This window comes from Calliphora vicina, chromosome 3 (assembly GCF_958450345.1).
Source record: "Calliphora vicina chromosome 3, idCalVici1.1, whole genome shotgun sequence".
In the NCBI taxonomy this organism is placed as follows: domain Eukaryota; kingdom Metazoa; phylum Arthropoda; class Insecta; order Diptera; family Calliphoridae; genus Calliphora; species Calliphora vicina.
In genome coordinates this window covers 68,138,800-68,155,863 of record NC_088782.1, presented here as the reverse complement: position 1 = coordinate 68,155,863, position 17,064 = coordinate 68,138,800, and the positions used below count along the sequence as shown (strand labels likewise).

The window sequence follows — 17,064 nt, the reverse complement described above, 5'->3', positions numbered from 1 at the left end:
GAATCGATTCACGAACAACAAAAAAGTCGGTTTGTACTCGTATGTAGGAGTATATGTGTGTTAAAAATAAATGACCGAATAATTATTCTGCGGCTAATTTAAATTGTATTTCCATTTTTTTCTATTTACTCTGATGTATTGTGAATTTTAAATGAGCATTTAGCACAGATTAGTTTTAAAATAACAGTTGGACAGAAGTGATCTAAACCAATTGACGTTTTATTTTTTTTTAATTTAAACATGAAAAATACTAGAAAAGCTATTGTGTAAAGATCTTCTGCTCGAAGAATGAAAACCATTTTTTTTAATAAAAAATAATGTTTTCTCTTCAACATAATCTACTTAGAGAGTAATAATGTCATTTTAAATCGCATTTCTAACACTCTCTTAAGTATATTTATGTAGGTAATTACCTAATATCCGAACTTTCAGAACTTCTAAATTTAGAAATTGTTCTTAAAAGAATTCGACATAAAAAAAACGAAATAGTTGTAAACGTTATCCAAGCAAACAGTCTAATTTTATTAAAGTTTTTTTATTAAAATCTAAATTTTCATAAAAAGTGGACTTAACATGTTTGCACACTAAGCTAACGATTTGTTTAATAGCCTATGTGTTTATGAATAACTTTTATTGATTGTATCCTGAAATAGAAATAATGAAATTAACTTTCCTACACACACTCCAAAAATATTCTAGTGATATTCTAGTAATAAACAGGGAAACCGAAATCATACAAATGCATGTTTTTTCCTGTACATCCTATGGAGAACATTTTAAGATTTTTTGCATCGATTTGTTAGTGCTTATTTTGCATATTTTGCCTTTAATAACATATTTTTGCATACATACAGCATATTTATGACATATTTTTACTTTTTAAAGCATAAATATTTGTGTATTTTTTACATTTTCCTAATTTTGTTTTTTTTACATTTTTTTCTCATCAACAAATTATCAAAAAGTGCGTACTAAAATTATTAAAAATTTTCAACAAAACCCAACTTGGTCCTACAAAAAGTTGACCAAACAATCAAAGTTCTGCCGACAAACGGATACCAATGTTATTAACCAGTATCGGGAGAACTTGTTCATGGTTCAGGCATTTTCAGAAGAGCTCGCAACACATCCGATAGGGAAGCAGTCAGGTTAACTCGTACTCGGACTATTTGGTACGAACATTTAAAGCCAATGAAGGTTTACCAAGTAAGAGAGCTATATTCGTCTGTGCCGAATCTTAGATACCCTTCACCATATTAAACATACAAATTATTCTTTTTAAATATTTTTAGGTAAACAAAATTTAAATTTTTTTTTCGAAATTTTTTATAAAAAAGTTTTTCTAAATTTTTTTCTTTTCGAAATTATTTTTTAATTTTTTTTTTTTAAAAATTTTTTCCAAATTTTTTTTTTAATTTTTAAAAAATTCATTTTTGGAAAAATTATTTATGAAAAAAAATTCGGGTTAACAAATATTTTTTCCGATTTTGACCCATTGTAGGTCCAACTTAACTTAGTAATCCAGATATAGATCAAAAATAGGCAAAAAATCGAGGTTTTCCCGGTTTTTCCTTATATCTCAGCCATTTGTGTGCCGATTTTTGTCGATTTTAAGTAGCAATGGCTATATCGACTTCGCTATCTATAACGATCCAGAATATATAGACTTTTAAAAAAAAAAAAAAAAAGAAGTAACACTCAGGCAATTATATGCCTATATATAATTGTGTTACTTTCTTTGGAAAGGGGATAGAGTGTAGAATAAAAGGTGGTGAAAGGAGGATAAAAGCTTTTTAATTGACAACTCTGCAATTGCGCGTTATGTTTGCTATTAGTGCAGGTTGCAGCGCCTCTGGTGGTGAGATGGCGCATTAGTCAAGCCAACAACCTTTATTTAATTATTTTACTTTGGTGGCGTTTTAGTGTTATACCACCAAAGGAGGGCGCTGTGATAAATATTAGTTACTAGTTGAACGCCCCGGCTTCGCCCGGTAGCATTTACTAATGTTAGTTCTTCAAGTTTCTCCAACCCACTCACACCAGCCTGTTCTTATTTATTTGCAAATAAAATATATAAATTTGTACAACATACTTTAGGGAACTTTTTTATTACAGTTGACTGGACTCACAAAAAAAGAATTTCCGAGTTTTACCCGGAATTTGTTTTCTTTACAAACCATCTCCTGAAAATTTCGAATCGAATAAAAACAAAATCAGCCAAATCACTCCAGTCGTTCTCACGTGATGCCATTACATACATGGACCATTTCATTTTAATATATATAGACTGATGTTGTTGATTGACAGCGGCTGGGAATCGAACCCAAGCCACAAAAACCATATCATACTTAATGATCACACGCGCTAACCAATTAAGCCACAGCACCGCTAAACCTTGACAGGAACTCTGTTGAAAATTTAGAGGCCAAAGCCAGAGTACGGAAATTGAAATCAAATTTTATACAAAAAATATACGAAACGTACGAATTGAAAATTTTTTCGTAGCTTCCCGATCAATATTTTAATGTTGCTAATGCTCGAGGTAATGCTGTAGAAAAGTTTAGGACCCAAAAGCAGAAAATGTTCACAAAAAGTTCTTGGTATGGCAAGCAATATGCAGTTGCTACAAAAGAAGCCAAACATTTGTCACTATGGTAAGCAAGGTCTTGAGTGGTACAAGAACAATAATGTGGTATTTGTCATTAGGCAAATCCTCCAACTACCTGGAGCTAAGGCCAGTGGAGAGATATTGGACTCTTGTTAAAAGTGAATTGAAGAGTACAAAAAAAGGAGTGCAAAAGTGTGGTAGATTTTAAATGAAGATGGACTACCTGTTCGAACAAAGTGACAGAAAGCTCTATAAAAACCTTAATAGAAGGGTTTCCGAAAAAGGTTCATAAATTCATCACTATTGATTGGAACTATACAAATAATTTTTTTTGTAAGTTGTAATAATAATTTCAATCAAATAAAAAAATGAAAACTGTTGGTTTAGTGGTTTCTTTTTTATTAAAATTTATGTATTTTATTTATTCCTGATAATAGTTGATAATAGATGATATTTACAATAGACCTTGACAATGAAGATTGTTGATGGCGACCTTGGCAGGGTAGAAAATGCATTCCAATTTGCCAATTGTCTAAAATTTTAGTATTCAGTGATATTCTTTTAATTATTACAAATAAATTATAATAAAATGAACTTAAGCCTAATTAAAATTTACTTTCAAATTATAAACATTTATGTATGTTATGATTTTTTCCATCTCAGTCCTAAGACCCCTTTCACACTAGGCAATTTAGTTGAGCAAGTCTCTTGTGTTTGTAGATGCCAGAGGTAATTTCGGGATAAGGAGAAGAAAATTTTGCATGCTGTTTTGTTGTTGGGCAAGAGACTTGCGCAACTAAATTGCCTAGTGTGAAAGGGGTCTTACTATTATGAGGTAAACAAAATTGCTTCGAAAATTTAGAATTTTGTGCAAACAAAGCGTCATATAAGGGAAGTTTTGCTTTACTTTTTTGAAGCTTATGGTGAATGTGTTCATCGGTTTCAATGTGCGAGAGATTGTACGGTTTAGAAGTGGTGATTATGACACGGAAGACAAAGATCGCCCAGGCCAGTCAAAAAAATTTTAAATCTAAGAATAGGAGGCATTACTCCATGAAGATTGTTGTCAAACTCAACAAGAGCTTGCAAAAGCATGCTGCAAGTAGCAGAAAGGCAGGAAAATTGAGTACCATATGAATTGAAGCTGAAAGACCTTGAAAGACTATTTTTGCATATCTGAAATGCTGCTTGAATGCAATAAAAGGAAATCATTTATGCACCGAATCATTATTTGCGATGAAAAATGGATCCGAAACGTAAGAGATCCAGCCGAATCGACAACCAAGCCATTGGTGGGACCAAAACGGTCCTATCTATTAAGAGCTACTGAAATCTGGCCAGACCATCACATAGAACCTGTAGCGAACGCTACTGATGCGTTTGAAGCGAGCATTGACCGAAAAGCTCCCAGAATATGCGGTCGGACATGTTGCAATACTTGTTAAAAAGTATTTAGAATGAAGTGGTTGGGATATTTTGCCTCACCCGCCTTATAGTGCAGAGCTTGTCCCGTCCAACTACTATTTGTTTCGATCAATGCATAATGTTCTCTCTGGGTTACGCTTCACTTCAGAACAGATTATCCGAAATTGGCTTGATTCGTTCTTGGCCTCAAAAGATGAGCAGTTCTTTTGGCTCTGAATTTTGAAATTTAAAAAATCCCCAATTTTTAAGTCATACTCTCAATACATCAACAATAATTTAACCCTCCGTTAGTCGCAATCATTTTCAATCGAGACTAGTCGCAATGTATCAAATTGATATCAATAAAAAAAGGCGCGTTTGAAAATAATCTCTTCACTTTTTATTTCGAAAACATAAACAAAATATTAAATGCAATGTATTTAAAAGTGTAATGCAAATTTCAGTAAAAATATTATTTTATCAAAAAATAGCTTAAAATTTAGGATGATTAAAAAATTTACAATAAAAAATGTTTGCCTGTATCAACCAGATCAGTTGCGAGTAAGGAGGTTAAATCGACTTCATTTCTTGAAAAATTACAATGTTTTTCTTATTTAGTTCATATGCAAATTTTGTTATCAAAGAAATTGTATTGATTTTTTATTAAAAATAATAGATTTTTAAGGCATATTTTACACACTATTTTTAAAAATTAATTTTCGGTTTCCCTGGTAATAAATAATAAACAAATTTCGACAATGAACTTGAAATGATATTTGAATATTTCTTGATGTAATTGTTACACCACACAACCCTCATCATCCCTTCATTATGAACAAAAATCCACAATTGTTCTTAAACAAATATTACGAGTAGATTCATTATATTACATTCATTAAAACAAAAATTACAAATTAATTAAACAATAAAGTTTAAAAAAGGTAAACAAAACACACAGAACAAAACATAAACAGATGAATGTAAGTAATAATTGTGATAGTAACAGAGAGAGAGCGAGAGAGAGAGCTAATGACTGAAAAAATATACAGCGAATAATGAAGAACAGCATGAGAGAAGACAGTGTGTATTAGCTAAAACGAATTAACAACAAACGAACCTTTTATTTTCTTTTGTGTCCATTGAAAATTCCATAACATTAAAAAGTTGCATAAATTTTTTAAATATTCACACGTTTGACAACTAATTTTAGTTGTAGTGGTTGTATTTGTATTTGTTTTTTATTTTTACTTTATTTACTTTTCTATTTAATTAATTATTGTTGCTGCTGTGGTTTTGTTATTATTTATTATTTGTTTTATTTATATTTTATTGTTATTATTTACAATGTGAGTAAATATCACTTAATTATTGTTATTATTTATTGTAGATTTATATAAATTATTAAAAAAAATACTATATTTATATCACAATTATGGCTTTTTTATTGTTGAAAATCTTAAAAAAGAAACTAAAAAGATTTAATTTAATGAAATTAATACGTTTTTAATTATTTTTTTATTTATTTATTTTATTTCGCATGTTTTGTTTCAAGTGTGTTCGCGCTCTAACTGATAAGATACAATGTTGTTCATATTAGAATTAATTATATCACGTGCAATGTTGTTAGACTTTACACAAATTGTTCATAGATTAGACAAAATAAATATTGCATTTTCACACTATGTATTCGTATTAATGTTTGTAGAAAAATGTTGCATAGTGGTGGATTATAAACTTTTTTATTATGAAAATAATTCGGTAGTTCGTAAACGATGGGAGATATCTTAATAAAACAGTGGATTTGTATTTACATGGATTCTTAGTTGGAATGCGAGCCTGTGTATGGACCCCAAAGTTGCCACGGGCCTACAAAATTTAAAAAAAAAATAACCAAAAGTTTTTTGAATAAGAATTTAGAAATGTTCTTAATTCGGAGCCAACTTTATGTGCTAAAACCGGTCCACGGTAACACATTATATTCAACAATCCGCAATTTAAAAAATATAGGCAAAAAATGTAAAACAAACCATTGCGAATCTTTACAAGGATGAAACAATTGTAATATGCCCTAACAATATAGCAACGAAAGTACAACCCATAAGTACACTTATTTCTGCCTTAAAGCCACATTATTCCCCTGATGATGCCGACCGACACCTTATCACTTACATTTGTTTAGTTGTAGCCTCAGACAACATGCTCTACACTCTCCAACTCCTCTTTGTCGGCACACGTCCTACAATATCCAGAGTGCTGTCGTCCTACCTGCTAATCCTAGCTGTAATTGGGCAATGACAAAATACTAATATTATCTCTGTCCAGATCTAGTAGCTGTCTGGACTCTGTCATGTTCAACATGGACCTGCAGTCCATTCTGCCAATCCAAGATTGGTTACTCCTAAGCTGAATTTTACCTAAAGGGTGTTTTCACTAATTTCTCCTATTCTTCCAAAGATAACTCCGAACATTGCCATTCAAAGTTACCCGCATTATCGTTTAGGGTGGTCCTTAATAAACGAAAGTTGGATTTTTGCCAGTCTCACCCCCCTGTTTGGGGGGTGGTAAAAAAATCATCCTGAACAAATTTTAGGTAAATCGGTTGATGTTAAGCCGCAAGCTGTCTGAAGTTTTAAGATGCATTTACAAGGGGAAAAAATGCCATTTTTTAAATTTTTGTAAAAATTTTGTCATTAAAAAATTACTTTTGAAATTTAATTTAAAATAATTGAAATGTGTACGTAATTCTCGTTCTAATGAGACATAAAAAACAGAAATTGGATAAAAATGTTAAAATTATTAAAAATTTGCCAGGCCTTTAACGTGTCTCAGGCCACTAGAACAAGAAATGTTGTTCCTACATTAACATATTTTCAGAAATATTAAAATAAAAGCTCATTTATATTTAAAATATATCCATATTTACTTGTATGTGAGTTTTTGGCTTAAAAAATATATGTATATAACTTTTGAAAATTAAAAATATTTTTCTATTGAAAATGCAAATATTTTATGTAGAGATAGCTTTTCAAAAAGTATAAATTCCTTATACAAAATTTTGATGAAAATTATAGAAATTTTCAGAAGTGTTTACTGCTACGAGTTGGATTAAATCTGTTACAGGGCACTGCTACACGTTCATTATATATTGTGGTATTTGGATCATGATCCATTGTAAGGGCACTGCTACAAGTTCAATATACAGTACGTTGTCAGATAAGTTGTCAGATACATTTTTTTTATTTTTTATTAAATATTATATATTTTTTCTCCTTCACTGTTTCTTGTTTACTAATAATTTAGAAGAACCGTTATTTGAGAAATCTTGTATGACTTGTTGTTACTCTAGAAATTTTCTCAATTTTATCAACTTTTTTGAAAAATAGTGTTGCAAAAGTAAGTTGTCAAGTTATAATATTATTTTTATTTAATCAAATTGGACGCTAATATTTTAGTTCTTAAAAAACAATACCTAGAAATAATATTTAATACTGTTTTAAGTGCTCTGAAAGGTAACTAAATCATTTAATTCTATCTCCAAAGTTATTAAAATTGTATTTGTTTAAAAATTCTCAGCGTACAAAACAAAGTGACAAATATGGGCAATTTCAAGCAATTGACGGACGAAGAACGTAAAATAATAATCAATTTATTTAAAGATGACCATACCCAAAGGTATGTATATTGCAGAAAAAATAAATAAATCACAGACCTCTGTATGGAAAGTGATTGGTGCATATAAGAATGAGAAAAGGATTTGTAGAAAATCACGCCCTGGTCGTCCAAAAACTACAACGGAAAGAATCGATAGACGAATTTTAGAAATTTCGAACTCAGATCCATTCAAATCAGTACCAAAAATTAGAGCTCAGTTACTAAGTGAGGGGAAAATGGCTCATTCTACACAATTAGAAACAGGTTGCGCCAGATTAATAAACATGGCCGCGTTGCTCGTAAAATACCTTACCTAAGTAAGATTAATAAAGAAAAAAGAAGACGTTTTTATGAAGAACCTGCCTTAAAACCAAAAGAATTTTGGCATAATGTGTTGTGGACTGACGAATCTATGATCAGATTGAAGTATTCGCGCGGCATGGTATACGTTTGGCGAACAACTCTCATATAAGTGTACCCTACCCACTGTTAAGGCAGTAGAAAAAGGTCTAATGGTTTGGGGATGTCTACACGCAGAGAAAAAATATAGTTGGGCATGGTTACTGTAACCATTTCAATATTGTTACAAGTTTTTTAACTATATTATAGTCACAGTAACCATTTACATGATTGTGGTAACAATAATATGGTTAATTTACGATTCACATGATTGTCTCAACCATATATGTATATGGTTACAGTAAACATATATATGTTTGTGACAACCATTTATATGATGAAGGACTTATCATATTATGGTGCTCTCGGCTTAAGGCTTATTATAATCTGAGAACAACATATTATGATAAAATTATTCATCATAAATATGGTTGCCACAAACATATATATGTTTACTGTAACCATATATATGGTTGAGACAGTCATGTGAATCGTAAGTTAACCATATTATGGTTACCACAATCATGTAAATGGTTACTGTGACTATAATATAGTTAAAAAACTTGTAACAATATTGAAATGGTTACAGTAACCATGTCCAACTATATTTTTTCTCTGCGTGTATCGTCAAATGGTACTGGTAATATAGTGTTGTTACATGGGAAAGTTACTGCAGCTGTATATTTAGAAATTTTGAAAGAACATGCAATTCCCGAAGGTAGACGTCTTACTGGACCAAATTTCATATTTCAGTAGGATAATGCGCCCATCCACACAGCAAAAAAGGTTTTGGAATATCTTCAAAACGATAATATAAACGTTTTGAAATGGCCACCACAAAGTCCCGATTTGTCTCCAATCGAGAATGCATGGGCAATGCTAAAAATTCGTATATCAGAAGAAAAACCCCAAAATCTCGACGATTTGAAGGACTGTGTTCTTAGAAATTGGAGTAATATATCCAAAACGGAATGCTTAAAGCTGGTTGACTCAATGCAGCAGAGAATTGGAAAATTACCTTCATGTAACTATGGGCATACTGGATACTAAAGCTTTGAAAACTTACATTTACTACTATAAAACTAGAAGTTATTTAGTTTTGTATTAGAATCAAAAGAAATGTGACTTTATTTCTTATCGCTTTTATAATTTTTTAATACCATAATTTAAGTAAAATAATTTAATCCATAGTATATAAATAAAAAAATATTAAAACATTATTTTGACAAAACTTATTATTGACAACTTATTTTTTCCATGTACTGTATATTGTGATATTTGGATCGCGATCCATTGTAATGGATCACGCAAAATTAGGTTATTATGCGATTTGGATCACGATCCATCAATACTGCATGCCGCACGTTCAATAAATATCGCGATATTTGATCGCGGTCAATATAAATTGAATGTGTAGCAGTGCCCTAATGGATCACGCAAAATTCGCGATTTGGATCGCGATACATCAATACTGCATGCTACACGTTCAATAAATATCGCGATACTGGATCGCGGTCAATATATATTGTGAAATCCAGATCGCGATCCAAAAATTACAATATACATATGTATATGGAACGTGTAGCAGTGCCCTAAGCTCAAAAAATTAACTGTGCTTTAATTTAAATGTTATGCAATGTATTTTAAAACTTTAATTCTTTACGTTTGAATTAATATTAGTTTAGTAATGAAAAGTCTGAATTAAATGTAATTTTATTACTTGTTTTTGTTAATAAAAAATTATTTACGTATTAACGTAGTTGTATTTTTAACTGTTTTATTTGAAATACCCTTTATATATAGTCAAACACTGTAAAATATTGAAAAACGTACTAAATTCGTTTAAATTAAATCAAATAAAAAATAGTATATAACTTTTCATTTGTTAATTTAACTGAATTTTAAATTGTCAAGAAAAATTAAGCTTTTTCTTATGAATGTCAAGGTTTTTAACAATTTCGATCTGGCAAGCCTATTTGTGGGTAATTTTGACCCAAAGGAGATAAGGGGTAAATCCGAAAAAGATTTTTTTTACTGTAATTTTCATTAATATAAATATATATACATACATATTTCTGTAAAATAATGCAGCATGTTATATTGCATATAATTAGTAAAATTTTGCATATCTCTGACCTTTGACCTAGATGCGCGTCCCGAAATCGTTGTCCGATTTGAAAAAATCGGCTGTCACCCTAATGTACATACCTGAAACTGGTATAAAGGTGAGGCCAAAACAAATTTTATCAAAAATTGATAACACGCGTTCAAGAACATCAGTCAAATTGCTGTCAGATTTTTCAAATCAAATATTTACACTAAAGATTGAGAAATTGTTTTTTTTTTTTCAAAGCTATCAACATGTTAGAGACCCCTGGAAGAAATACATTGAGCTGATTGCAAAAAAAAAAGAAACACTCTGTATTATTTATGTATGTTAATCTCAATTTCAAATACAAATCTATCGAGTTAATTTTTATATGTTTTACTAAATACCATTTGTATTTCATTGACTTTCTGATAATAATAAATTTCGTATTTGTTTCAATAACACCAAAAACTTTATAAAATTTGTTTTATTTATCACCTTTAATCGCACGCTCTTAATACTAGCTGGTACTAACAAGTGCTAAGAAATCACATCTAAAACACTTTGTTATCATTTCAATTGAGGTAGGTGGTCTGGTTTGTTTTTTATTTTTTAAATTTCTTGTGACAAACCACAAAAAGCGAACAGACAGTAGTTATATATTTAAGTAGGTTTTTAGTTTTACTGCTTTTGCTCTGGTAGTATTTTCTGCTGATTTGATTGAGTAAAATTAAACATGCTGATAAAGATTTTGACGTAAGTATAATAAAGCACGAAATAAATAAAAGCGATTAAAAATCGCATTAGAAATAAACACGTGACCTTTTAATTGGAGCTTTTTTTAATTGTTTGTTTCTTTTTACTTAAAATTTTACCTGTTGTTGTGCTGTGAGGAGGGGTTGGCTTTTGGCAAGTATGGTTTAAACAATTTTATACAGAATATTAGAACACAACTATTTAAATGAACTCTTTGAGATTGTTTCATATTTTTGCAAATACTCTTATTTCGTTGTTTTAGGGGTTATAGAACTTTATGTAGATGAGAGCTTGAAAGTACATTTGCACTCTCCACTGTTCACTCCTGACGTGGCATCATATCACTAAGAACTATAATCTGCATATGGATTGGTATAAAGCAGTCAGGCGCGGGAAACATAAAGACGAAACGAACCATTTCAATTCAAAAAAATTATTTTTGAACTTTTACTCTTCTGATTTCGATAATATTTGGTATATATGTTTTAAAGTCCTCCATAATTTGCAATTTCGCTTTACTTTGATTTTTATCATATTCATATTATTTAATAGATTCGTGCAAAATACCTAAAGTAAGTTAATAACTTTATAACTGTTAGTAAGATTTTATAATTTTTGTGACCTTTGACCTCCAATATTCCTTATACCGTAAACTCGATTTAAGGTCTATGCTAATTTATCTGGGCTATACCTGTACTAAAATGCACTACTTGTCATTGAAAATCTTCAAAGTTGTTGTAGAAAAACTACTATAACTTTTTAAATCATGGGAATCCCATTTTGTAATTATAAAGAGTGAATCAGAAAAAAATATACACACAATTCCAGCCAAAACTTATCCTTGGTCCAACAAATTATTATTTTTTTAATCTCGTTAGCTTTTAAATAATAAAAAAATAACTAAAACTAAAAAATCCAATTTGAACTTGCAAATAGCTAAAGATTTGAGGGTCATCGTCACACGGTTTCAAAATCCCTTAAACAATATAAGGAAGACTTGAACATTGAAAGAAAACCAGGATTTTTAGGTAAACAAAATTTATTTCTTTTCCAAAGTTCTTTTTTAATTTTTTGTTAAAAATTTTTTTTCGAATTATTTCAATTTTTTTTTTTAAATTTAAAATTTTTTGGGTGAAAAAAAAATTCGGGTTAAATTTTTTTCCGATTTTGATCCATTGTAGTTCCAATTTACTATAATCTTATATACGTCGTTGCAAACGTCTTTGAAATATCTATCATTAGATATCCATATTGTCTATATTAATGACTTAGTAATCCAGATATAGGTCAAAAATCGAGGTTGTCCTGGTTTATTCCTTATATCTCGCCATTTGTGGACCGTTTTGCTGATTTTAAATAGGAAACTTCTCGACAGCATGTCTGACAGAATTATTGAAGATTTGGATCCCGAAGATATCTGGGGTCTTCAAAAAATTGATTTCAACAGACAGACAGACGGACATGGCTTAATCGACTCCGCTATCTATAAGGATCTAGAATATATAGACTTTATAGGGTCGGAAAATTATATTGTGGAAATTACAAACGAATGTTTTGTTCGCAGAGCCAAAGTGAATGCTGGGTTAAAGTCGTATAAACTTCAGAAAGTTCCAGATCACAATGCAATAAAGAACTTAGAAGCAAAAGAACAAGCGAAAAAATGTAGGTAAAATTGTATAAACAAAAAAATCATTCTATGTGAATGCTATCCCAGCAATGTGAATGTCACAAAATCTTTTGAAAAATGAAGATGGCATTCAAACGTCTTCAAGGCTAGAACAGATTACAATCTGGGAAAAACATTATGCTAATATGCTCTCAGTCCCACCAACACCAGTGTCAAGAATTTGCAGATGTCAACAACACGCGGAAACGGACGATATTCCCACCTGCGCACCAGAGCTGGAAGAGATAATAGCGGCAATCAGGGAACTCAAGAACCATAAGGCGCCTGGTCCTGATAACATTCCTCCAGAATTATTAAAAGCAGACCCACGCACAAGCGCAACAATTTTATACCCTATCATGAACGATTTTGGGTTGAAGAAGCTCTTCCTGAAGATATCAAAGAGGGCATTATAATTAATCTCCCCAAAAAAGGGGATTTATCCAATTGCAAAAATTTACGGGGGATTACACTACTCTGCGTGACCAATAAATTATATGCACATATAATTAGCAAACGTCTTGTGAATGCTCTGGACCCCCATCTAAGAAGGGAACAAGCCGGTTTTCGTCCCCATCGATCATTCATTGATCATGTCAACACAGTACGCATAATAGTCGAGCAATCTATTATTATTATATATTTTTTCCTTTATTCAAATTTTTCAAGTTTACAATTTACAAATTATGAGATTTTACATAAGTATTTCAACAATTAATAACAAATTAGCTTAACCTTATATAATCTATAAAATATATCACAGTTTAAGGATGAAAAATTAGGTATGAAAAACCTTTGATAAAAGTCGAGCAATCTATTGAATGGCGTTCACCGCTTTATCTTACCTTTATAGATTTTGAAAAAGCGTTTGATAAGTTGCAACACCAGGCTATTTGGAACGAACTTGAATGTAAAGAAGTGCCGCACAAAATCATGTAATTAATCAGGGCAATGTATCAAGGTGCAAGCTGTCGTATCAATTACGACCGAACGCTAAGTAATTGGGTTACCGTGTTAAACGGTGTTAGACAAGGATGTGTTCTCTCGCCCTTATTATTTAACATTGTATTGGACAATGTACTGATCAACGCGATCCCATCAAACACTGGTTTACATGGGGTCTTCATGGAATGCTAGATGACTTGGATTATGTGGACGACGTTTGTCTTTTCGCTCATAAAAGTTCCAATATGTCATCTATGCTACAAGCATTGTGCAATATAGCAGCCGAATGCGGGCTAAAGATTAATGTTGGCAAAACAAAAACTATGAGCCTAAACACTATGTCGAATGCGCCTTTTACTTTGTACGGCGCTGAAATAGAATCAGTAACCTCCTTAAAGTCACGTTTATGTAAGGCTAAGTCTGCCTTCGGCGTGCTCTCTTATGTTTGGCAATCCACAACCATATCTATAGACACAAAAATAAAGATCTTTAATGCCAATGTAAAGCCTGTCCTACTCTACGCATGTGAAACGTGAGATGTGAACCCACCCAATCGCGAACTGCAAACAATGCAAGCTTTTGTGAATCGTTGTCTGCGTAGAATTCTGGTAATATTCTGGCCTAACATCATCACGAACAATGATTTGTGGGAACGGACGCGGCAGTCGTCGATTCATTCAGAAATTAAACGACGTAAATGGTCCTGGCTTGGACATACACTACGCAAACCACAAGATGATGTAACGAGACAAGGTACCGTATGGACACCTCAAGGAAGACGAAGGAGGGGTCGTCCATCCAAAACCTGGCGCAGACTAGTGGAAATGGAAGCAGCAGAGGCTGGTGTATCCTGGAGCGAAATAAAACACATTGCTAACGACAAACACAGATGGAAAACCTTTGTTGAGGCCCTATGCTCCTAAAAGGAACTACGGGAAAATATATATATCCCAGGAAATGTCCGATTTTAAGCTTAAGTGGACCACCTCGTCCAAAAAGGTAACAGAAGCAACTATAAAATCTTTAATTTTGAGATTTCCGAAAAAAGTGGATAAATTTATAAATACCGAGAATTTTTATATTAAACGGTTAAAGTTTTATTTAACTAAATACAAGTATAAGTTTTTTCTGGATCACTCTTTATTTTGGATTAAGATTCGGCACAGAGTTCTTACTGGTTTAAATTCTTATTTTTAAATCAATATTTCAAATATAACTTGCTACAATATTTTTAAAATATTTATTTTCCACAGCAATTTCTTAGCATTTCGTATACATGAAATTTACTAGCAGTTAACCAAGTATCTCTTACAGCAATTGTTCCTAATGTCTGATCACTTGCCTGACTCCAATTTACATATTTTTTTGGGTCATTTGACACGTATATGCTCTTTGCAGTGCAAATAGAACTCAATTGGTTACTTTATACATCCCAGGTAAGCGAGCGTGAAGTCAATTGTCACTTATGTGTCTCTAAATAATCAAGAGTGTAGTCACTTTAAATGTTTATTTTGTACTGCTTTTTTGTAATTCTCATACAGTTTATTTTCTTTTTGCTTAAGAAATCCCTTTTGCTTAAGACATCCCACGTAACCATACGTGAAGTTAATTGTCACTTTATTTACTCCAAGTAACCTGGAGTGTAGTCAATTTAAACGTTTAAAGCAACCACCAGAAGTAATCTATTGGAGAGTTGTCGAAAAAAGATTTGTTTATTAGCAATGGGTTATGGATTGTTTGTGAGATGACTTTTTAACTAACTATTTAAGGTCAATTAGCAACCGTACATGGTAAAAAAAAACTAGTTATGTAGCTGATCAAGTAACCAGTTAGGTAGATAGTAAGGTAATAGACTATATCGAGCCCCTAGCGGCAAATTATCGTAAGCGACAAAATTTTATGGACCGACTGATGCTTTAGCGTTCTCAGAATATCAAAATTGTTAATAACTTAAAAATTATAGGGGGTAAGATATTATCGTAAGTCAATGTTTATATTTTACAGAAAACGAATTTTATCGTAAGCGACACACAGTGGTAACGAACAAAAAGAGGAAAATAAATCTGTAACTTCTAAATGGTTAGATTGGTTCGAATGAAATTTCACATGCGCAAAGAAAAAGTGTTGTCGAGTTTAAGTTTTGAACCTTGACCTCATGGGCCCACCGGGGGCGCGACCAAGGGTTCCCAAAGTAGGACACCTCGGGCATGTTATATTTTTTTAAACGATTAAATTTATTAGTTTGTGTTCCGATTTCAAAAAAATTACACACATCGAGCACTATAAAAAACCTTGTCCTAGCTGTCAAATATTTCTTATAGCTTAGGAGATATTCGCATTTGAAAATTTAATTTTCAAATGCGTGTCCAAATATTTTCCGATATTCTCCAATTATCATTTGTTGGAGTAACATCACATTAATGTGTCAAATAGAAAAAGAATTGTTTAAAAATAATGACTAAGTCCAAAGTTATATGCATTCGAATTTAAAAAATTTTAAAATTACGAGCTTTCGCTAATTTTCTGGGAAAAAAGTACTTTTTTCTTTTTAAGTTATCGCAAAAGATTTCTAAGAGGATGTATAAGGAATATATACTTTCTGAAAGCTAAGTTTTTATAAAATATTTTAAATGAAAAAAAATTAAAAATTGTTGTTATCGAGGGGACCAGGTCCATTCAAAAAACACCTATTTTTTATGTAAAATTAACTTTTAGGGCAAAAATTCTAAAATCGCATATTCGATATCTAAATATAGTAACCAATTTTAGGTGGCCTAATATGTTTCTAATTATTTTGTAGAGGCTTCCGATAACCCCTACCCTGGTATGGATATTATAGCCAAAAAACTAAAAATTTCCATTTTTGGGTTTTTTCAACACTTTTTTGGGAATTGCGGGATTGCTGATAATAAATTTCAAACTTTGTTTTTATTATTCTATTTTAAATAGAAAAATCTACATATCTGTGAAATTTCATTAAAAACTATTCATAAATAAAAATTTTATTTCAATTCGAAAAATTTGTATCTATGCAAAAATTCAATAAAAACATTTTTTGTCGTATTTTTCAATTAAGTATTCCATGAATTTTTAATTGTCAAAAGTTATATATATTTTTGAAAAATTGACAAATAGCTTGAACGAAATTATAATATATCGCATCATAACATTTTTAATTCTATGTATAAATTTCAAAATAATCAAAAAAACCTTCTCCTGTAAAATTTGTGTTTTGTCGCTTACGATAATTTGGCGCTAAGGGCTCGATATATAAACGGTATGTGATCCAATCCATTGATTAATTTGGACCAGCTATCAGACAGTATCATTGTAATCCAAAAATGTCATGCCGTAGCTAGTTATGTAACTAGTTGTCACACTAAATGATAGGCAAAATCACTAGTACGGAATAGAACTGCTATCCAATCCAGCAGTCTTAAACCCAGACAAATTTACTTTAAACACCATTTTAGCACAATTTTTCAAAACATTGTTAAATTAAAGCAAACATTTTTAATATTCAAACACGATCGATATTACACATGT

General features: G+C 31.2%; 1 protein-coding gene across 6 annotated transcripts in view; it reads right to left on the bottom strand.

Moving 5' to 3' along the window:
- The window catches only part of fry (Protein furry), a 293,867-nt gene that overhangs the window by 240,933 nt on the left and 35,870 nt on the right, over nucleotides 1-17,064 (bottom strand). Inside the window, exon 1 of one of the 6 annotated variants that reach the window (XM_065503201.1) lies at nucleotides 5,130-5,285. The exons of the other annotated variants lie outside the window; for them this stretch is intronic. Within the exon in view, the coding sequence (XP_065359273.1) occupies nucleotides 5,130-5,169 (40 nt within the window). The 5' untranslated portion in view covers nucleotides 5,170-5,285. Of the gene's footprint in view, nucleotides 1-5,129; nucleotides 5,286-17,064 lie in introns of those variants that run through there. 6 annotated transcript variants of the gene reach the window in all.